The 24,474-nt window shown below is 41.1% G+C and overlaps 1 protein-coding gene across 2 annotated transcripts in view; it reads left to right on the top strand.

Annotated features, from left to right (window-relative positions):
• The window catches only part of LOC126412477 (transient receptor potential protein), a 451,880-nt gene that overhangs the window by 305,043 nt on the left and 122,363 nt on the right, over positions 1-24,474 (top strand). For both annotated transcript variants that reach the window (XM_050082094.1, XM_050082095.1), the window contains exon 13: positions 13,918-14,051. In XM_050082094.1, the coding sequence (XP_049938051.1) occupies positions 13,918-14,051 (134 nt within the window). The remainder of the gene's footprint in view (positions 1-13,917; positions 14,052-24,474) is intronic.

Genomic DNA, 24,474 nt, shown 5'->3' with positions numbered 1-24,474 from the left:
CCAGGGGCAGATGTGGACTCTGACCACAATCTATTAGTTATGAACTGTAGCTTAAAACTGAAGAAACTTCAAAAAGGTGGGAATTTGAGGAGATGGGACCTGGATAAACTGACTAAACCAAAGGTTGTACAGAGTATCAGGGAGAGCATAAGGGAACAATTGACAGGAATGGGGGAAAGAAATACAGTAGAAGTAGAATGGGTAGCTCTGAGGGATGAAGTAGTGAAGGTAGCAGAGGATCAAGTAGGTAAAAAGACGAGGGCTAGTAGAAATCCTTGAGTAACAGAAGAAATATTGAATTTAATTGATGAAAGGAGAAAATATAAAAATGCAGTAAATGAAGCAGGCAAAAAGGAATACAAATGTCTCAAAAATCAGATCGACAGGAAGTGCAAAATGGCTAAGCAGGCATGGCTAGGGGACAAATGTAAGAATATACTTATCTGACTAGGGGTAAGAAAGATACTGCCTACAGGAAAATGAAAGAGACCTTTGGAGAAAGGAGAACCTCTTGTATGAATATCAAGAGCTCATATGGAAACCCAGTTCTAAGCAAAGAAGGGAAAGCATAAAGGTGGAAGGAGTATATAGAGGGTCTATATAAGGGCTCTGTCCTTGAGGACAATATTATGGAAGTGGAAGTGGATGTAGATGAAGATGAAATGGGAGATACGATACTGGGTGAAGAGCTTGACAGAGCACTGAAAGACCTGGTCGAAACAAGGCCCTGGGAGTGGACAACATTCCATTAGAACTACTGAAGGCCTTGGGAGAGCCAGTCCGGACAAAAGTCTACCATATGGTGAGCAAGATGTATGGGACAGGCGAATTAACCTCAGAATTCAAGAAGAATGTAATAATTCCAATCCCAAAGAAAGCAGGTCTTGACAGATGTGAAAATTACCGAACTATCAGTTTAATAAGTCACAGCTTCATAATACTAATCCGAATTCTTAAAGACGAATCGAAAAACTGGTAGAAAACGACCTCGGGGAAGATCAGTTTGGATTTCGTGGAAATTTTGGAACACGTGAGGCAATACTGACCTTACGACTTATCTTAGAAGAAAGATTAAGGAAAGGCAAACCTAAGTTTCTAGCATTTGTAGACTTAGAGTAAGCTTTTGACAATGTTGACTGGAATACTCTCTTTCGAATTCTGAAGGTGTCAGTGGAAAAATACAGGGAGCGAAAGGCTATTTACAATTTGTATAGAAACCAGATGGCAGTTATAAGAGTCGAGGGACATGAAAGGGAAGAAGTGGTAGGGAAGGGAGTGAGACAGGGTTGTAGCCTCTCCCTGATGCTATTCAATCTATATATTGAGCAAGCAGTAAAGAAAACAAAAGAAAAGTTCGGAGTAGATATTAAAATCCATGGAGAAGAAATAAAAACTTTGAGGTTCGCCGATGACATTGTAATTCTATCAGAGACAGCAAAGGACTTGGAAGAGGAGTTGAACGGAATGGACAGTGTCTTGAAAGGAGGGTATAAGATGAACATCAACAAAAGCAAAACAAGGATAATGGAATGTAGTCGAATTAAGTCGGGTGATGCTGAGGGAATTAGATTAGGAAATGAGACACTTAAAGTAGTAAAGGAGTTTTGCTATTTGGGGAGCAAAATAACTGATGATGGTCGAAGTAGAGAGGATATAAAATGTAGGCTGGCAATGGCAAGGAAAGCGTTTCTGAAGAAGAAAAATTTGTTATCATCGAGTATAGATTTACATGTCAGGAAGTCGTTTCTGAAAGTATTGTATGGAGTGTAGCCATGTATGGAAGTGAAACATGGACGATAAATAGTTTAGACAAGAAGAGAATAGAAGCTTTCGAAATGTGGTGCTACAGAAGAATGCTGAAGATTAGATGGGTAGATCACATAACGAATGAGGAGGTATTGAATGGAATTGGGGAGAAGAGGAGCTTGTGATACAACTTGACAAGAAGAAGGAACGGGTTGGTAGGACATGTTCTGAGGCATCAAGGGATAACAAATTTAGCATTGGAGGGCAGCGTGGAGGGTAAAAATCGTAGAGGGAGACCAACAGACCAATACACTAAGCAGATTCAGGAGGATGTAGGTTGCAGTACGTAGTGGGAGATGAAGAAGCTTGCACAGGATAGAGTAGCATGGAGAGCTGCATCAAACGAGTGTCACGACTGAAGACCACAACAATAACAACAACTATAAACTTGAGATAATAACTGGATCCTTAATTTTGTGGTTGCTTAAAGACGAAAAACTGGTACAATCTAAAAATGAGGATGTAGGGAAGTCATGAACTTGTGAGCGCACGCCCTCGCTGAAGCACCGCCAGTCTCCTTGATATCCAGACTCTTTGCTGGAGACAATGAGACTCATTTCAACCACAATCTCGTCTTAATATCGATCGAGGTCTCCTACTCCTTCACTTTCATTAGAATTTTTCAATCTTTCTTCGAAGTCTATGTTTATTGCTGGAAATAGCAGCAATAAAACAAACCGAAAAACTGTTATTTCAGAAGCTGGTTATTTTGAACGGTTTTAGCATTCATGTTAAACTGTGTGACGTAACGGGCGAGTTGTGGCGTCCTGAAAATATTCTAAGTCTGGAGCTGGCGGGGCCGCACGTGCCGCACGGCAAGCAGGGGCTCGTCAGCGACCCAGTGATGCCGTACTTTAGCCGGAGCAAGAGGGGCAGCCCCAGCCTGCGGCCATGGCCAACCGCATGGCTGGGAATTCCATGTTGACGCTGTGTCAAGGACTGTGTTTTGTGGAGATTTGTATACCGGGAGTGCCAAAGATGCCGGACTTAGTGAATCCATTTCATGTAGAAATTAATAATAGCCAGAGGAATCATGATACCTTAAAGAGAAACATGTACATTACCATTATTTGCACGATGATTCTGATGGTGTGATTAGTATTTGACGGTAAATTGTACAAGTAACACCCAGCTACGAATTTCCAAAATCTAAACGGTTCATCCGCTTTTGTCGAATGACGTGTCTTTAGAAAGTTATTAGTGTAAACCTAAATTGGTATGAATTACAGGCATGTAACTTGAATAGTACATGAGTTATTGGAGATCAAAGTGGCCGATTACTATTGATCGCGTCAGGCCGTAAGTACTCCACAGTTACACGAAAAAACGGTAGCAGCATGCTTATAAATATATATTTATTCGTCTATGATTTGTTTATATCCGATATACACTATACATGAAGAAATTGTGTTTTAGGAAGCACAGAGACATTAGGCTACTGGCCTACTTTTGCTTCTATTCCTTTGATATATGTTTATTTAATTTGTTTATATATTTAATAATGTGTGTTAGAGCGTGTTTATGGACCAACCATAGGAACATTTATATAATTTCAAGTTATTTAAATGTAAATCCAATATTTTGTATGTATTTCATTATGTTTGTGAGTGTGCGTTGGCTTGGAGACATGGCAGGAGCGCTTTAGCCAATCACAGCGCTCGTTACTACGGTAGGCGACTACCGAAGTCAATGGAGAGACTGTATGGAAGTGGGAGAGCAGGATTGGGTGCCACAGGACAAGGGGGAGAGCTGGACAGGAAGGCGCGACGGACGGTCGCAGGAAAGACCTGGAGAATGTTGAGTTTTGCGCGTGGTCGTGGCAGATAGAAATATTTCGTAGTGCCGAGGTTCTTAGGTTGGCACTACGACACCGACACCGACGACAGCTCCATCTAGCCGGCGCTGTGTAGACGACCAAGCAACATTGTTTCTATTTCATAGTGGGCGAGCTAGTACACATTTTGCGTGTGTAACTTCTGTGAGCTTTGATACACCTGGCTTCGCACTTCGTGCTCCTCAGTGCACAGTTACGTATGTCATTGACTAATATCCTCTGTTAAATGTACTTTCACGTATAAAGCTGTACCGAGAGTCTTACCTCACCTGCTCCTACTCACTTCCCACATTCGGCCTACGCTTCAGTTTGCAGGAGCAGCCGCACGCGCCGCCTTCCAGGAGGGATACAAAAGCCGACATGTGCACTTGTGAGATTTCCGTGGCTTCTGCAGTGCGGACGTAGAGTGAATTTAGAAGTGAATATCTCGCGAGCTATGTTGTTGTTCATAACTAATTACGTGAAGGAGGAATCTACTTTATTTAATTGCTGGACTATCGACACCAATAAGTGTTTTACAGTAATAAATGGCATTCTTAAAGGTACTTCTGCTATCGTACTCATCATTTAAAGTCGTTAAAATAGTACCTGCAGGTTTTATTTAATTGCAATGTTTCATTTATAAATTTCTGTTACATTCAAAATTCGCAATTGCCGACTCATAGGAACCTTCGACCAATCGATTCACATGTATACTACTGGCCATTAAAATTGCTACACCACGAAGGTGACATGCTACAGAAGCGAAATTTAACCGACAGGAAGAAGATGCTGTGATATTCAAATAATTAGCTTTTCAGAGCATTCACACAAGGTTGGCGCCGGTGGCGACACCTACAACGTGCTGACATGAGGAAAGTTTCCATCCGATTTCTCATACACCCCAACAGCAGTTGACCGGCGTTGCCTGGTGAAACGTTGTTGTGATGCCTCGTGTAAGGAGGAGAAATGCGTACCATCAGGTTTCCGACTTTGATAAAGGTCGGATTATAGCCTATCACGATTGCGGTTTATCGTATCGCGACATTGCTGCTCGCGTTGGTCGAAATCCAATTACTGTTAGCAAGGTATGGAATCGGTGGTTTCAGGAGGGTAATACGGAACGCCGTGCTGGATCCCACCGGCCTCGTATCACTAGCAATCGAGATGACAGGCATCTTATCCGCATGGCTGTAACGGATCGTGCAGCCACGTCTCGATTCCTGAATCAACAGATGGGGACGTTTACAAGTCAACAACCATCTGCATGAACAGTTTGACGACGTTTGCAGCAGCATTGACTATCAGCTCGGAGACCATGGCTGCGGTTACCCTTGACGCTGCATCACAGACAGGAGCCCCTGCGATGGTGTACTCAACGACGAACCTGGGTGCACGAATGGCAAAACGTCATTTTTTCGGATGAATCCAGGTTCTGTTTACAGCATCATGATGGTCGCATGCGTGTTTGGTGACATCGCGTATCACCCGGCGTGATGGTATGGGGTGCCATTGGTTACAGATCTCGGTCCCCTCTTGTTCGCATTGGCGGCACTTTGAACAGTTGACGATATATTTCAGATGTGTTACGACCCGTGGCCCTACCCTTCATTCGATCCATTCGAAACTCTACATTTCAGCAGGATAATGCACGACCGCATGTTGCAGGTCCTGTACGGACCTTTCTGGATACAGAAAATGTTCGACTGCTGCCCTGGCCAGCACATTCTCCAGACGGCTCACCAATTGAAAACGTCTGGTCAATGGTGGCCGAGCAACTGACTCGTCACAATACGCCAGTCACTACTCTTGATGACCTGTTGTATAGTGTTGAAGCTGTATGAGCAGCTGTACCTGTACACGCCATCCAAGCTCTGTTTGACCCAATGCCCAGGCGTATCAAGGCCGTTATTACGGCCAGAGGTGGTTGTTCTGGGTACTGATTTCTCAGGATCTATGCACCCAAATTACGTGAAAATGTAATCACATGTCAGTTCTAGTATAATATATTTGTCGAATGGATACCCGTTTATCATCTGCATTTCTTCTTGGTGTAGCAATTTTAATGGCCAGTAGTGTATATTCATATTGTGTACTGTAGACTCACCAGTATTTGGCTTGTAATGCGGCAACTACGTATCCCATCCCCTAGACAACGAAACCAGCCAAAACTTTTAATATTCCAACTCTTAGTCTGAGGGCCCGCAACTGGAGACGAAGAAAACTGTTATAACAGACTACCGGTTGTTTCACCTATAAACGCCTTCCCTAGGGCGAAGGAAGGAAGAAGTAAAGAGGATAGGGTTTAACGTCCCGCCGACATTGAGGTCATTAAAGACGGAGAACAAGCTCGGATTTTGTCACGGTTGGGGAAGGATACCGACCGATCCCTTTGAAAGAAACCATTACAGCATTTACTTGGAGCGGTTTAGAAAAATTACTCCTCCGGAATGGGAGTCCAGTGAGGTAACCACTGCGCCACCTCGCTCGGCCCCTGGGCGATGCCGGGCTGTTGTTGACTCAGCATGCTGGAGTCGGCTGGCCATCGGTCGCGGCGGTGGCCGAGCAGTCGGCGTGGCAGCACGCATCTCTCAGTAGTGGCCGGAAGTGGGTGCCTCAGCGCTGGCGGCAGTGACACTCACAACCCACGTCTCATCTCCCAACTCTCTCCAGGAGGCGTCCCCTTCGCCGTCTCGATGACATATGTCCTCCTTACTGCCTCAACGACGCGTCGTCCGGGACGATATTTTCACGTTCTCCAGAGTTCTTTCTCTGGGCGTCACCATACACCCGATGGATAGCTTATGTTCTTCTTCTCTCGAGTCAAATTAATGTTCAACATCATTGTGAAATATTTTTCACCTCCCACATTTCTCGCGCCAAGAAAGGAAGAGTATATGCACGTTTACTGTAGCTGCAATTCCTTCACTGCACAAACTCCATGTCGCCAGTTCAGAATGGAAGTTCTGCCTTCGTTAAGTCCCTATCTACCTTCCAACGTCTCATTTCACTCTGTATTGGCAATGTAAGGGCACACAGATGTTAAAAAGAGTATTTCTAACAAGCGTCCCTTCACCTGGCAAAATGTATGTCATCCGTTTGAAACTGGTATCCCACGTCCTGTGGAGTCGTCCAGTTGTCACATCCACCCCAGCATCTGATATCACCTCCTTGTCTGCAGTTTGACAACGTGAGTCAGCGCCTCTCCGTATCTTCTCAACAGTAGACACCGCCCACCAGATGGCAAGTATTTTTATTCCCCTGGTGTACAATAGGGGACACGTGTGTGCCACGGGAGACCCCTAGCTCGCTGGACGCGGGTATTTTACAGGGGATGGCACAGGCCATTCCTCAGGCCGTTGTCTTACACCAGGAGGGTGTGGTGGCGGGCAGGGCCTGGGAGCCTCTAGGTTCCTTCCTCAGTTCCACTGTATATTGGCTACGTGACGTCCAGAGGCAAATACTTTACAATATTCCGGAAGCTACCACAGGGTGTGCGTCGTACGATACTCTGGGGACCACTGTCATTTTCCTGTCCTGTTCCATTAGCAAATTATGTACACGAGGTCGCATTTCTCTGATTTCCTTCTCACGGTCATTTGGCGAGGTGTATGTGGGAGGAAGTAATATTTCGCGTGCCTCCCATCTAAAGTATACTCTCAAGTTTTTAACTGTAAACCTCTCCGTGTTGAATAATCGCTCTCTTGTATCGACTGACATTGGGATTTGATGAGCATCTCCGTGAGCTCATGCACTTGCTAAACAAGCCCATCACGAAACGTGTCATTTTTATTACATCTTCTACAAATCCTACGTTAGCCTACATATCTTGTCATCCCACCCCTTCTTCTATTGAATGTTTCTCACGATTTCCCCATACATTCTGTGGACGATATCATCATTTCTTATCTAATCAATTCTCTTAAGTTTTGGATCTTACTATGACACCTCATACCAAACGCTTCGATTGTTTTGCTTTCCTATTTCCCAGCGTCCATTATTCACTTCCATACACTGCTATGTTCCAGATGTATATTGTAAAAAAAAAATCTTTTCTCAAGTTAAGACTTATGTTTGATGCGTCTTTTGGCGAAAAATGCTCTGTTTGCCGGCTTCTTATATTCGCTTCGACCATCCTTCGATATTTTGTTTTCGATGAAAGAGAAAATGCTTCAGTTTTTCTACTACTTTGTCGCTAATTTTGATCTTATGTTTCTCGCTAATTTCATTTCTTTGATCTACTCTCAATCGATACTTTGTGACCTAACCATTGCCTAACAAAATCATTCCAAACATGAGTGTAACGAATAACTACATTCTGTATCTGCTTATACGAGAGTTGGAATTTAAACAGTGGCAACTATTTATTCACAACCGATACAAAAGAGTTACATGTTTTCACCTGTTACTGTCCTTCAAAGTAGTCACCAGCGATTTGTAGAACCCGTTGCTAGCGATGTGGAAGGCGTCGTGCAAAATGATGGGTGGGTATGCGTAAAGTGTCGACGCTTCTTACGCAAAGCTGGTCACAGGTGATGCTCCAAAAACGAACAGTAATGTTGTGCATTGATGGTCTGCTGTGGAGGAACGTAATGCGTTAGGATAACACCACCACAGTCGTACACGAAAATCACCATAGCTTTAGACCGCTCCATTCGCACCATCAAAAGAACAGGCTCTGCTAATGGTATACTGCGCCTTCCACATCGCTGGCAACGGGCTCCACTCAACACTTGTGACTACTTTGAACGACAGTAACAGGTGCAAACATGTAATTCTTTTGTACCGGTTGTGAATATATAATTGCCAATATTTAAGTTCGGACCCTCGTATTTTTGAGACTGTGAACTAAATTTGGAAGCCAGTTAATACTCACCGCTATCCATCGTCAACTCCATCACCAATTCGAAATTGGTGACATCTCCAAGAACGAACTCGACATGTTGTAGCTCTACCATAGAAAAAAAAACTTTTTAATCCTTTCGATGAATAGACCCTCGAAATCCACAAAACAACACGAAATGCAACAATTAAGTGTACACTAAAAGGCAACCTGACCAGTTGTCGCATACGGCGTAATGAGGTGGATGCCATGCACATTGGACAACTGGGTATGGACTGTGGGTGGCATTCCAACAGGACAACACAGGAGGGTAAGCAACGGCTTGAAGTACCGCTTACCAATGATAGACAAGCTCCTCTAAAGGCCAGCAATGATTTTTCGTGGCGCTAATACGCCTTAAGTCCACAGATCAGAGCGACCCACGCATATTTACTTTGAGTTAACCCTTCAGCTCTACCGAAGCATAATGAAGTATTTACATAAGTTCATTTCTGTTTATTTAAACATGTTGTTTGTTGTTTGCAAGCAATTAATTACAGGGCTATTACAAATGATTGAAGCAATTTCATAAATTCACTGTAGCTCCATTCATTGACATATTGTCACGACACACTACAGATACGTAGAAAAACTCGTAAAGTTTTGTTCGGCTGAAGCCGCACTTCAGGTTTCTGCCGCCAGAGCGCTCGAGAGCGCGGTGAGACAAAATGGCGACAGGAGCCGAGAAAGCGTATGTCGTGCTTGAAATGCACTCACATCAGTCAGTCATAACAGTGCAACGACACTTCAGGACGAAGTTCAACAAAGATCCACCAACTGCTTACTCCATTCGGCGATGGTATGCGCAGTTTAAAGCTTCTGGATGCCTCTGTAAGGGGAAATCAACGGGTCGGCCTGCAGTGAGCGAAGAAACGGTTGAACGCGTGCGGGCAAGTTTCACGCGTAGCCCGCGGAAGTCGACGAATAAAGCAAGCAGGGAGCTAAACGTATCACAGCCGACGGTTTGGAAAATCTTACGGAAAAGGCTAAAGCAGAAGCCTTACCGTTTACAATTGCTACAATCCCTGACACCCGATGACAAAGTCAAACGCTTTGAATTTTCGGCGCGGTTGCAACAGCTCATGGAAGAGGATGCGTTCACTGGGAAAGTTGTTTTCAGTGATGAAGCAACATTTTTTCTTAATGGTGAAGTGAACAGACACAATGTGCGAATCTGGGCGGTAGAGAATCCTCACGCATTCGTGCAGAAAAATCGCAATTCACCAAAAGTTAACGTGTTTTGTGCAATCTCACGGTTTAAAGTTTACGGCCCCTTTTTCTTCTGCGAAAAAAACGTTACAGGACACGTGTATCTGGACATGCTGGAAAATTGGCTCATGCCACAACTGGAGACCGACAGCGCCGACTTCATCTTTCAACAGGATGGTGCTCCACCGCACTTCCATCATGATGTTCCGCATTTCTTAAACAGGAGATTGGAAAACCGATGGATCGGTCGTGGTGGAGATCATGATCAGCAATTCATGTCATGGCCTCCACGCTCTCCCGACTTAACCCCATGCGGTTTCTTTCTGTGGGGTTATGTGAAAGATTCAGTGTTTAAACCTCCTCTACCAAGAAGCGTGCCAGAACTGCGAGCTCGCATCAACGATGCTTTCAAACTCATCGATGGGGACATGCTGCGCCGAGTGTGGGAGGAACTTGATTATCGGCTTGATGTCTGCCGAATCAGTAAAGGGGCACATATCGAACATTTGTGAATGCCTAAAAAAATTTTTTGAGTTTTTGTATGTGTGTGCAAAGCATTGTGAAAATATCTCAAATATTAAAGTTATTGTACAGCTGTGAAATCGCTTCAATCATTTGTAATAACCTTGTACTTCTATCCCCTTAAATATTACTCTATTTTAATTGATATCACTGTGAACACACCTCATATCTGTATATGTTATGTAACAGTGAACTGATGAAGTCCTTTCTCATACTCATTCACACTAACAAAACACTTTTGTACCGCCCGGGACAACTGTGCCAACTAAATTACATGTTTTCCTCGTTTGTCACCGTAGTTTACTCCACAGCTCAGACAATATCGAAAATATGGAATGATCCTTCGTCAATCTGGAAGGTTTTCAACTTATAGACGTGAGTGCAATTAACGTATTTTATGTTAACTAAAGAAAAAATTAGTATTACAGTTTAATGTCTCATGCCGGTTGAAAACTATTTCAGTTGGAGGCGATGGGGTATTAAGTAGACAGTGTTCCTAAAGCATTTTAGGCATACCACGGGAAAACTACATCATGATTGTGCCAATAAGTTTTCAATCCCTTGTTTCCCCAGATCAAGTGCACTATCGTAATCACGACACTAAGTGTCTATGTTTTAACGATAGGAGAAATCTAAATTTAAATTTTATTCGTACAAGCAGATTTGTGGGATTTGTACAAGTTGATGTGGTGATACAATGTGTCAAATGCAGCTCAAGGAAATGAAAACTAGCAGAACTGGTTATATAATTCATTGTACCATAGTAAGCACAGTCATTACGATAATATACACTATGTGATCAAAAGTATCCGGACACCCCCAAAAACATACGTTTTTCATATTAGGTGCATTGTGCTGTCACCTACTCCCAGATACTCCATATCAGCGACCTTGGTAGTCATTAGACGTCGTAAGAGAGCAGAATGGGGCGCTCCACGGAACTCACGGACTTCGAGCGTGGTCAGGTGATTGGGTGTCACTTGTGTCATACGTCTGTACGCGAGATTTGCACACTCCTAAACATCCCTACCTGCTCTGTTTCCGATGTGATAGTGAAGTGGAAACGTGAAGGGACGTGTACAGCACAGAAGCTGACCTCGTCTGTTGACTAACAGAGACCGCCGACCGTTGAAGAGAGTTGTAATGTGTAATACGCACACATCTATCCAGACCATCACACAGGAATTCCAAACTACTGAACACCTTTGGGATGTTTTGGAACGCCGACTTTATGCCAGGCCTCACCGACCGACATCGATATCTCTCCTCAGTTCAGCATTCCGTGAAGAATGGGCTGCCATTCCCCAAGAAACCTTCCAGCACCTGATTGAACGTTTGCCTGCGAGAGTGGAAGCTGTTATCAAGGCTACGGATGGGCCAACACCATACTGAATTTCAGCATTACCGATGGAGAGCGCCACGAACTTGTAAGTCATTTTCAGCCAGGTGTCCAGATACTTTTGATCACATAGTGTACCAGGTATATTACGAACATCAGTGCGCAAGACACAACTGTGTGCTTTTCAACACTGACTGGAATAATCATTGATAAAAACCACTTGATAAAAAGCGAAATGACTCATACAGAAACCTTTCTTGACTAGCACTATTTTCGGAAGAGTAAGAGTAGTTTGTATTGAACTTTTAGGGCTCCACATTTGGTGCCAATTTTATAGTGTACACATTGTTAGCCACACGCTAGGAGAAATCATGTAGTAGCCCTATTTTTTATTAACTGTCTGTAATGGTTGCCGAACGTCGGATCACTGAAGGTTGTTCACAGGCGCAGATCCTAGTTGCATGAAAAAAAGGTACATACAATAAAACAAATAAATTCTTCATTAATTTGTATTTATAGACATAAAATCATTGACTGGTAAATCACAGAGCGATTCACTTGGACAAAAGATAATTTATACGTCTGTTATTCCATAACATCTTCTGAATGCAACCTCCGTGGTGATATATAGGATACAGTGTAATGGGTAGTTGTTTCTTCTGATGGAGCCAGGCAGTTTTGTTTGCAACATCGCCAGTCAATTTGCTAGCAAATAACGGCAGTTAGCCAGTCAAGGGAACCACCATTAGACGAAGACAAACGCAGATATCTCGGAGAATTAGATGACGATAGATCGGTGATGAGAGACATCAGACAGACATACAGTTTACCTCTCTCTGCAACCTTTTTTAAACTGTTCCGTCTCCTCTGTTCCATACCTTCTGCAACATCAACTTTAGTCAGTTTTGTGCCGTAAAAGAAGTAATCTGTTTCTTCACCAATGGCCGATGATGTTACGGATCATTGAGATTTCTTTCCTCTTCCCTGTTTGCTGGTACTTCTCTAACACACTTACTGGTCGACAGATCGACCTATGCCACTCGGGCAACACGGCGTGGAGAATACACCAGATGTAACAGCAGGCTCAGATTTAAATGTTCACCAGGCAGTTTTCAGCACCTCGTGGCGTCTAGTGTCCTAATACGTGCTCACACTACAAATAGTTGTGGAGGGTGAGAAATGCAGCCAGTCACAACACTTTTTGGCTACAACAAGTTGTGAGACTGAGCAGGTATCGATGGAGGAATATTGATCATGCCGGCAGATGACGAATTAATGGCTGCCTTGCAGGAGGATTTATGGCTATCTTGTGCAACTCAGTCTTTGCAAGTTACTATTCATACCAATAAAAGTACAAAACCAGTATTAGTAGGCACGATTAGAATCGTTAGACAGTTTGCTTACAAAATGCGATCATAGACAGAAAGCCGGCCGGGTTGGCCATGCGGTTCTAGACTCTACAGTCTGGAACCGCGTGACCGTTACGGTCGCAGGTTCGAATCCTGCCTCGGGCATGGATGTGTGTGATGTCCTTAGGTTAGTTAGGTGTAAGTAGTTCTAAGTTCTAGGGGACTGATGACCTCAGAAGTTAAGTCCCATAGCGCTCAGAGCCATTTGAACCATAGACAGAAAATTCTGTTTATCCTCTCCTGTGTAATGTTCAGAGAGAGTACTTGAAGACAGTGAGTAAAGCTTTGAGAGATTAAAAGAGCACTTGAAGACTCTGAGTACCTTCCTTGACTGAACAAAAGCAGTTGATTCTAGGCACGACACTGTATTGCAGCAGCAGGCATAGATGAGAAGCTGATGCTGCTTTCTTTCTGTGAGCTATATTTGAGAACTCGTTCAATTACCACGTGTCTTAGGTCCAGTACCATCCCCCCCCCCCCCCCCCAGGATCCTAAAAAACTAAATGGAACCAGTTAAAATCTTAGAAAATGTTTCAAGTATCTTGTACGTCATGGTAAAAAAAAATCTGTAGATGGCCTGATTTTTATTGGTATCTAGAAGAAACACTCTCATTAAGCGAATGTAACGGTAATGTTGCCATCTTTATAATCTTCTGTTTCCCATATTTAGCGCACTGCGGTTACGTAGCAGGATCCGCGATTCGTTACAGCATGACTGGAAGCTAACTTCATTGTGTGTGTTACTATCTAACAGAATCAATACAAACGAATCAACATCAACTAATGCCGTAGAATCATTTTATGTTTCAAGTATTTCTCCCACACTGCCCACAAATGTACTGCTCTGAACAACTGCTCTTTTTACGACTGCCATGTGCTGCAGCCCAACCAGAAAAATTTCGGAATTAATTGGGGCGCTGTTGTCTGCCTGTTGCAGTTTCCTGAAGCTGGTGCACATCTTCAGCGTCAACCCGCACCTGGGTCCGTTGCAGATCTCATTGGGCCGCATGATCATAGACATCATCAAGTTCTTCTTCATCTACACGCTGGTGCTGTTCGCCTTTGGGTGTGGTAAGGCTCCTTCCGACTGCCGCTACCGCCATGTGTATGAGCTTCGCAACATCTCAAATTTTTTTCTATTGAAATAATTCGCTCTTACTAGCTTTCAAGTTTTGTTGAGATGAAATGCTGCTGTATATGACACATCAAATAAGTAGTATTGAGTGTAGTCGCTCCATACCTATGCTCTACAGTTGCACTGTGCGTATGTGTATTTGGAATCAAAAATTCATTGACACGCTACCGTAATACGTACATTATGATTTTTCAGGGCGTTTACTTATATTTCTTATCTGTCTGTCTTACATTCGATGCGTCTGTGAAGAGGAAACACTAGAACCACTAAAGTTCACTGACAAATTTCGCCAACCCGGTTTAATTATTTAACGAAGTTTTGGCATTTGAAGATAGTAAGAAGGCTGTACCCATGCTAAGAGGTCATGCGACACAGTTTACTACTTCCGCTAAAAACATTATCTTACACATTATTTAAGGACGCGGTGTCTGACAGCTTATCAGTATTTTTGAAACATCATGATTTGCACAATGTGTTACTACTCATTTACTTGTTTCTTTGATAAATTACCTTCTTATGGTTCGCTATTTACAATGGTCTGGTTGGTATACTTGTGGTTTACGTTAAAAAAAATAAAAGCCAGTAAGATACCACGATTTCCTTGTATTTTCGAGCGAATCGGCACCCCAAGTATGGCTGTAAATAATTTTCCTACCCATCGTGTTCAGTTCTTCCTGTTGACCCTGATTACCGGTGTAGCGATGTGTCATTACACCACCCACGACATGCGTAAGTCTTTAGTTCATTCTTTCAGTGTCTTTCCACCCCCACAAATCTCATCCTTTTCAAACACAAATACAGTTGCTCTTTATTTTTCTAGATTTTCAACACCACCATGCATAATCTCTTAAACTCTACAACAATTTTCATTTTCTGTTAGTTTCATCATTAATATTGATAATGTTCTCAATTTCTTTCAAAGCATCAAAAAAATTCTTTGTTTCCACATTTTCACAATCTGAGAATATCAAGTTGCTGTCAGTTATTCTCACCCTTTAAATAACTACAGCTTTGCACATAAAGTAAACATATTTTCATATGAAGTAAACATCCACTTAATGGTGTTATTCGTATCCAAACAATCGTTTTAATAGTACATATTTACTACAAATCCACTTAATTTATCTTAACAGTACAACTGGTCTTAATTCAATGACAGACACAGTATGGTCAGTCCTTTTCATCTAATCATTAGTCGCTACATCTACCCAGTGTAGTCCTTTTGTTGAAGCACTAACCACCCGTACACTTCTCATCAGATTTCCATCCACTTAATTCTACTAACTAAAACTAATTATTCACTATATATATTTATCTAACAGTTTTACTTGATAATGCTTCAAATGTAAACTTAACTCTTACAGTACTTCTAAGCCAAGACCAATTTTTTACAACAATTATATCTTGAACACTTTCCACACAGTCTTGATACATTGTCCATGACTCACAACGGTAAAAGGCAATGGGAAAGATTAAAGTTTCAGCCATTTTTGTTTTGGCTGGTAATGACAGCTTCTTTCCTTTAACAATCTGTTTAATTTAATATTAGCGTCTTCTCCAACTTGTACCCTTTTTCTCATTTTCTCAGTACAGGAATTGCTTGTAATGTATATTTGGCAACTTCCTGAATGATTTCTCAGTCTACCACATAAGTATTCATTCCCTCTATCATCTGCTACAGAGCCAGACAGAAGCTACTGATCTCCAATATTTTTAACTTTTACTCCCAGCAACAGCTTTACTAATATCTAGCGTTCTCCTTCATGGGGATCGGGTTTCCTTAGCCTTCCCACTTCTGCAGCGTAGTCAAAACAACCTTGTGAACATGTGAACCTGCCCATATATTGCCGACTAATGTGCGGAAGTTTCACTGAGAAAGCCTTAGGCATGAGGAGGTGAATGTCGCGGTAGAATCATTGTTCTGTTGGCCACCACAAAAATTTTTCCATGAAGACATTGACCGTCTTGTCTCACAGTGGAATAAGTGTATTTACAGTTATGATGATTACTTTTGAAATAATAAACAGTTTACTTTCTTTTTTCCCTCTTACTCGCTTTCATTTAACTGCCCATTATAGTGTTTTGACATCCAATAGACTATTCACCCTTTCCTTCCGATTTTCCCTTCTAGGTATGCACAGTTTCAATTCTACTATGTTCTTTACAAGACAACATTTTCTTGATGTGGATAAACCTGATGATATGTCTTAGGATGACGAACATCATCTACTTGGTACGATCCTTGGTAAATGACAAGGAATTTTGACACGTCTCCAACCTCATATTTCGTTCCCTTTATTTTTGATCGTATCTCTGTTGCCTCCTCTTTATCTTCTTGTCTGTGTTACTTTTCATTAGTTTCTTCTCATATTCTCAGCGCATTTCTTTACACAGTAGGTAGTCCATATTTTATTCTATTGGAGTTGGATCCCTATCATCCATCATTACATCTCTAGGTGTAAAATTTTCACTCTCGTAAACTATTTTATTTATTTCTCCTTCACTATCCAATATGACGTCCCCCCAGGTACAGTGTCTTTTGCTGCAACATGTCCTGCCCAGTTTACCTATCTCCGTCATACCTCTTTCACCAAGATTAGTTGCTGGATGGTAGGGTGAAATACTACCATTTTTACATCACTGTGTGCCATCTCTTCCTTCCAGATCTGCGATGTAAATTGAATCCCATTGTCTGCTACCGTACATTCTGGTTTCCCATATTTTAGAAAGGAGTTCCTCTTCTTCAGTCTGAGAACTTTAGAGAATACAACTATACAAATTTCGAAAACACATCAGAAACTACTGAAATGTGACAAAATACACTTCATTTGGGCGACGAACAATATAAATACACTACAACTAGGTCCAATACATCCTCTGAGTGAATACTCTAATTATTCATTACCTTCACCTGCTGACATCGGTAACACGATATAATCTGATCCCTACGCATTTTATTCGTATTTCTGAAATGGACAATTTTCTCCAATATGATTACAATTTCTTAGGACCTACATGATAACACTGTTTTCTCTATATACTTCTTTGGCCGACAAATCAACTATTGCTATAAATTTTTTCTTTTCTTCAAAACAATACTGCATTGTAAAGTTTGAAGTATTTCTGCAATTCGACATTATCTCTTTTACCAATATCACTTATTGTTACGTTCAAAGTTAAGTCTTAATTCTTGTTTCTCTTCATGTTTTTGAAATTTCAGTTGTGTAATCACAGGAACATCTCTCACATTAAACATTTTTATATACCCACCTTCTGTTCCACGATCTTCATCATCTTGAATAGTAACTGATAATGTTGACAAAGCATCTATTTTGTTTTGGTTACCTTTTATACACACAACCCGCATCTAAAGTTGTTGAAAGAGCAGTGCCCATCTATTCAGATGTCTGTGCGTCACTATATAGTCCTTCAAGAAAGTTTATGCCTTGTAATTAGTGAACTGCGGAGTCTAATGCCCCACAGGTAATAATAGAACTTCTAGAATTCCCATACTATCGCTAAGGCTTCCCTTTCGGTTGTACTGTAGTTCTTTCACTTTTTGATATAAGTTGGTTGGCTGGTTGATTTGGGGGAAGAGGATCCAACAGCAAGGTCATCGGTACCATCGGATTAGGGAAGGATGGGGAAGGAAGTCAGCCGTGCCCTTTCAAAGGAATCATCCCAGCATTTGCCTGAAGCGGTTTAGGGAAATCAGGATGGCCAGACACAGGTTTGAACCATCATTCCCCAAAGGCGAGTCCAGTGTACTAAGCACTGTGCCACCTCGCTCGGTGATAAGATATAAGTCACAAACACTAGAGTCTTATGTTCTTCCATCTTTCAATTATTTATTAATAGAAAGCATTCTGCTCAAATTCCAACTCTTCTATAGTCACTTCTGAGACAGAAACTTTGTGTCAAGCCTATGTGGCAAAGTGTGTTTTCCTTGGCTAATTCATCCTTCAAATTATCAAACGGTTTTTGGCTCTGCTCGCTCAATACAAATGTTAAACTTCAAAAGATTCATTAAATCTGGGTTTTTAAAAGCTGGAGTGTCTAAGTATTTTCAGTAGAATCAACATATTCCTAAAAAGGATTTCAATTGCTTATTGTTTCTGGTGGGGGACTCTCTTTAATTGCTTTATTTTTATCAGGGTATTTTTTTATTTTTTTCTCTGATAAAATGTCACCAAGGAATGTCACTCTCTTATAAATTCTGATGTCAAACGATTTAAAGTCATATATATTAAGATAGTAACTGTTCTCAAGAGATTCCTTTTTGCAAGGCTGAAAATGCTTCTTTCAACTAGGAACAATGTTCATCCCAAATTCCTTTAGCCATTAATATTCCTTGCCCAAATCTCTATCCTGAGCTCTTAAGAACAAAGACATTAATGTATTCAATCCAAAAGTAGATTTTTAAATTGGTCACATTTGCCACCAAATAGGAATGCTGTGTGAAACTTCCTGGCAGATTAAAACTGTGTGCCCGACCGAGATTCGAACTCGGTCCCGAGTTCGAGTCTCGGTCGGGCACACAGTTTTAATCTGCCAGGAAGTTTCATATCAGCGCACACTCCGCTTCAGAGTGAAAATCTCATTCTGGAAACATCGCCCAGGCTGTGGATAAGCCATGTCTCCACAATATCCTTTATTTCGGGAGTGCTAGTTCTGCAAGGTTCGCAGGAGAGCTTCTGTAAAGTTTGGAGGGTAGGAGACGAGATACTGGCAGAAGTAAAGTTGTGAGGACCGGACGTGAGTCGTGCTTCGGTAGCTTAGATGGTAGAGCACTTGCCCGCGAAAGGCAACAGGTCCCGAGTTCGAGTCTCGGTCGGGCACACAGTTTTAATCTGCCAGGAAGTTTCATATCAGCGCACACTCCGCTGCAGAGTGAAAATCTCATTCTGGAGGAATGCTGTGCACTTCCTATCTTGTTTCACTAGTGGTACTTGCTAGTAGCAGACGTCACATCTAATGTAGTCAGGACTTTTTCTGGAACTTTCTCATACTTTTGTCAATGATTTCTGGTCGATCAGTTTATTTTGTACAACAGTATTTAGCCTCATAGCATCCAAAACTAATCGCACATTCCCACCAATTTTTCTTACTATCATCAAGGGACTTTTACATTTACTAAGACTTTGTTCAATTACTCACCATTTCATCATCTCCTCGGGTTCTTTAGCTAATGCTTTCTTTTTCACCACTGGCACAGGATAAGGCTTAAAAAATCGGCTCATCGTGTATTATCTTCAAATGACATTTGTAATCAAACACTTGACAAGATCTGTCTAAGCATACCTTCCTTTTTCTCTTTATTAGATCTTCAAATTCTCCTCTTTGTTGTGGTGATACTTCTTTAAATTGTTACATCCAATATTTTTCTTTCGCTGTAATCATCTTTTCATCACTTTCTTCATCACTTTCACTGTGCATAGAGCTGATTTCAGTTTTTCCCAAAACGAGTTCATCGCTATAATCATCTTTACAGAATCTATTTTATACACTTCTACTTTTCTTTTCACCTTTAAACAGTTATTTTCACGGTATAATTCACGTTTATTCCCCATCAAAAAATTTATACACAGTATTATATTCACAGTCAGTCAAGAAATCTATGCTCAAATTCTAATTCTCCTACTTTAAATTAGAAGAAAATTTATTTCCTGATGGGATTATTCAATTTTTTGAAACAGCTCTAATTTGATTACCATTATCCTGTAGATCATTCTCCTTCTTCTGAAAAGTCGTATTTTCTAAAATATTTCCATCTTCTTCTGACAGCTCTTTATTCATCTACTTTTTCTCTTTTTTGATTCATTTATTCCTTTTCCTTCTAACAAGCTTCTAATTGTGTCTAAATTTGTATTAACCCATTAACGTCTTTAGGTAATTTTCCTTCATTTTCCACTGTTTATCTTTTGTGACTGCTTCTTTGTCTGTTTTCGTTGACATGTATATTCCCTTCTCTGCTTACTCCTGTCCTTCCATTAATTTCTCTGGAAACTTTTAACAATGGTTATTTTTATTCCATTGAATATATTTTGGTCATTCTCGTACTCCTGCTTCAGCTGAGACCTTTCTACTGTGGTCTTTCGTTTCTATACATTCCTTCTTCTCTATTGAATTCACTACTTCCTCTCTCATACCACTTTTCTACCTCTCTTATCCTTCTCAGAAACCGATACAAATCGGATCCCCTTACACTCTCATGTTTCCTGATTTTAGGTGGAAGTTTTCCATATAGGCCATGGGTTAGATCCTCTCTTTTATTAGCTGATCTAAATGTTCCAACAGTTTACATAATCTTTCACGACATCCTTTCATACTATTTCTAACATCCCTTCTATATTCAGGGTATTTCCTAAATTTTCGTCTGTTTTTCTTATTCTGGGACCAGTATTTACTCCCAAAATGTCTCGTAAATTCTTAGAAAGTTTCACATTCTTTTAACGGTTTGATAGCCCATCCGCTTGCATCTCCCACCAACCTTTGTTCTACTCTTCTTCTTATTCTCCAAACATTCTTGAGGCATATATCTACTACAATCCTCCATAAACACGACTGGGAGTACAGTTCCCTTTCGGTCAATCTTTTGGTCCATGACTGCCATGTTATTGCCTCCACCTATACAATTGACTAACACATTACTTATAAATACATTCCTTTCTAATTTATTCATTTTTCTCTCGCTAATTTTATTTCACTTTGAGTTTCTTCCTTTCCTGAGTTGCAAACACTAGCTTCATTTGCTACTCCTTCCCCAGTTCCTGAAAACCTCTCTTATTTCTTAAAACTGTGTGTCTGCTAACTGTGTGCAGATTCACACTCCTCATTATTAGTTTTATAGTTCTTAATCTGTTTGACTTGAATGTCGGTTTTTTCTTCTTCTTTATCTGTTCTTACAGTTAGGCCAGCCAACACCAAATTTAGGTCCTTGGATTGGGTATGTTTTACAACTTCTGTTTCCCCATGTGTTGCTGCCTGATTGGCTCTCCACTTGTGCCATTTATTTCCGTCTTTATTTCCCATATAAAAGCATTTAAAGATCTCTACTGAGCATCCAGTTTTGAATTTAGTCTTCCAATACCTCTCTTCAGAGACTCAGATTATATTGCTAATTTCACTTCTAACTTTACACACTCATTGGTAAACATTATTTCTGACATCACTTCTGACTTTGTAGACTAATTGTCAGACTTTATTTCTGACTTCAAACACTCCATACTGGTACACACAGCAATTACTGCTTCTGTGGATGACTCTGACATATTACTCACTCTTAATTGTTGATCTTGTAACTCTTTCAGGCATACTCATTGTGAGTCTTCACTCTCCTAGAACCCGGGGGTCCCTTCTGTAATTTCGATTTTTCCTTTTTGCCAAATTCCCCTTCATCTTCCTCCTTAACTACATTTATGTGACTCACATTCTTCAGTTCCTCATCCTCTTCCTTGACTTGTATTGAGTGCTCACTACAGGCGTCTGCTAATGGATCAGAAATATCTACATATTCCCTCTATTCTTTTTTTTCATATCCCGTCACTTGCTCCGTTAAATATCGATACTGAATACCTGTTTCTTTAACATTTTAAACATAAAGAAATTGGTTCTTCCTGTAGGTCCTAATTACTGCTGTAGCAACTCCTCACTTACGCCACCAACTACACGTTGCAAGTGACTAGTGGTCGCTCACTGAAAGACAAATGCCAGCCTTGCGCTTCACAGTGCGGCGGATTCTTCCCTTCAGAATAACAGTCCGCTCCAACTGCCTGTCTGCCTTTCAGGTCAGGCCATCCCCTGGAGGTCACTCGTGTTTCCTTCACCTCCCCAAACTAAGCACAGCTTGAGAAGATTTTGTTCTGTTCCTAATTCTGAAATTTGCTGTTTTTACTAAAATCAGGTAACATCTGAGTATAGCTTTTCACACGGGCACTCTGCAAGCAGAATTTAAAATTCTTAACAGTGTATTTATATTATTTGGAATGCAACTGACACGAAAAACCGAACTGACATTGCAGAAAACGTCAGACTCTTGCAAACCACATACATTACAGACAACATGCTTCCTAGACTCTACTACAAGCGCCCAGCGCAAAATTATTACAAGAATATGCAGTATATGTTTTTACTGTTCGTTTTAAAATTACAATGCGTTTCGAGTTTTATCTTGAACATTAGTGTGAAGATAAGTCTATCGTTGAACTATTTGAACATCAAAGCAGATACCGTCTTGAATAACACCTTAATTGGTTGACAAAAGCTGGTGACTGCACTTTCACAAGACGGCCACCGATTTCATATTACACAGGTTTCTTACTAGTTGCTGATTTCTTGACTTTTAGCACTGGGAGAACTTCTTCCTATGTGCTTCCCTGTCGAGGTATTCTATGGAATCGAGTGAGGTACTGGAAAGAATCATCAGTTAGTTTTAGCTGAATGGCTATGTATTCTCCCATAAAGTCATATAGTTACTGCCCAGACCAATTACAAGCTTTGGGCGTTTTGCAGGCTACATGAGGCCTGACTGTCCATCGAAAGGATTCAAACACTTCAGTTGCTCGTTCAGTTAATATTACGTCTATGCTGCCAGCTGCTTCTCGAGAATCTGTTCTTTAGAACTTTGACATCATTACTAATCTCTAACTATTTAACGGAGTCCCAGTATCTCAGTTTCTGCGATGTAGCGAATAGCTGCTGGATTTAGCGTTTCCTGTGCCCGTGAAAGTTAATGATGTGTAACTAACGCCATACAGAAGCATTCGTTGTTTTGTAAGCACTCTAGTGTATTACGAAAGTCATACTTACCGTGACTTCCTTACATTGCAATACCACGTAACTGGTACTGTCTTGATACCCAGTGCTTTTGCAGCACGCACATAGGTAAAATTTTACGCCACTATTACTGGTAGCTTTTGAACAACGCAGTTTTCGTCCAGGCTCATGCTAGCAACTCATGGCGTCCCATCGGTGTCTCTTTCTTGGCTGCCTTCCGTCCAAGCAATTTCCTGCTGACATCAAGGAAGAACCTCATTGGCTCCCTACACGTAGCTAGTCTTACGCGTCTTCTTTTTGTTCTGGGACGCACTAATACATTTCGATCCAATTTTTCTTAATCTAATCCAAATTCCTACTTCTTGTCTAGTTATATTTAAGTCATATACAATAAAACAATTTTATGGTAACATTCAAATTTCAAACTACAGTGTTCTGTAGGATGAAACTTCAGCCAATCAAGTTCGTCCACTACAACAGCAGGCTTTCTACACTCCTGGAAATTGAAATAAGCACACCGCGAATTCATTGTCCCAGGAAGGGGAAACTTTATTGACACATTCCTGGGGTCAGATACATCACATGATCACACTGACAGAACCACAGGCACATACACACAGGCAACAGAGCATGCTGAAACGTCCCCTTTGAACAATTATACAAGACTGTGCTTAACCTGACACAATATTTTGTTAGCGCAACGCAATCTGACTTTCAAAATTCCCTACAAAAGAATGGCCCTGACTAACATTAAACTATACCTTTCACAAATCACTTACCTCACAAAAATCTTCGCTGCTCAAGCTACTGCAATACAGCGAGCGCCACTACTGCCAGCTAAATAAAAGATTCAAACTATGGAAAGCACTAACTACTGATAGGGATAGTTAGCAAATGAAAGATATTAATAGAGAACAAACAATGTATTTACCTTAATATCATCACAAGTCATAATATATATATCAGTTCATGACAAATTACAAATCTCCGCCATCTCTCTCTCCACATCCACCACTGCTGGCGGCTCACCTCCAACTGCACAACACTACGCGCTGTTCACATCCAGCTGCCGCTGCCCAACACTACAATGGCAGACAACAATGCAAAGCAGCCACAGACTGCACACATCACAGCCAGTGATTTTCATATTGAGCGCTACGTAACGTTGCCAATAAGAAAACATAAACAGCCTACTTACATAGAGAAAACATAAACAGCCTACTTACATAGCCCCCATGCTCCCCACAAAAAATTTTACAAATTTTTTTTTGGGCAGTGGCCAATAATGATTTGATAAAATTTTTCATAATTACAATAACAAAGAAATCAAATGCACACACTTATTGATATTATGTTGGTCAAAAGCTCAAATTTTCTTACAGTCCATAAAGACAGTCCTGATCATTCATTATGGTAAAATATAGTGTTTTTCTCAAAGTCTGAGCAGTAGAAGAAAATGCACACGGAAGTAGTGGATTTCCATGCAGTCTTGAAGAAGTAGTGTTGTCCTTCCAACGGAAAGACAGTGCTGACTCTCGACATGCAGACAAGTATTGGGTCACAACAGAGCAAACCCACTGCAGA

This window comes from Schistocerca serialis, chromosome 7 (genome assembly GCF_023864345.2).
Source record: "Schistocerca serialis cubense isolate TAMUIC-IGC-003099 chromosome 7, iqSchSeri2.2, whole genome shotgun sequence".
Classification (NCBI taxonomy): Eukaryota; Metazoa; Arthropoda; class Insecta; order Orthoptera; family Acrididae; genus Schistocerca; species Schistocerca serialis.
This window is presented reverse-complemented; position numbering and strand designations above follow the sequence as displayed.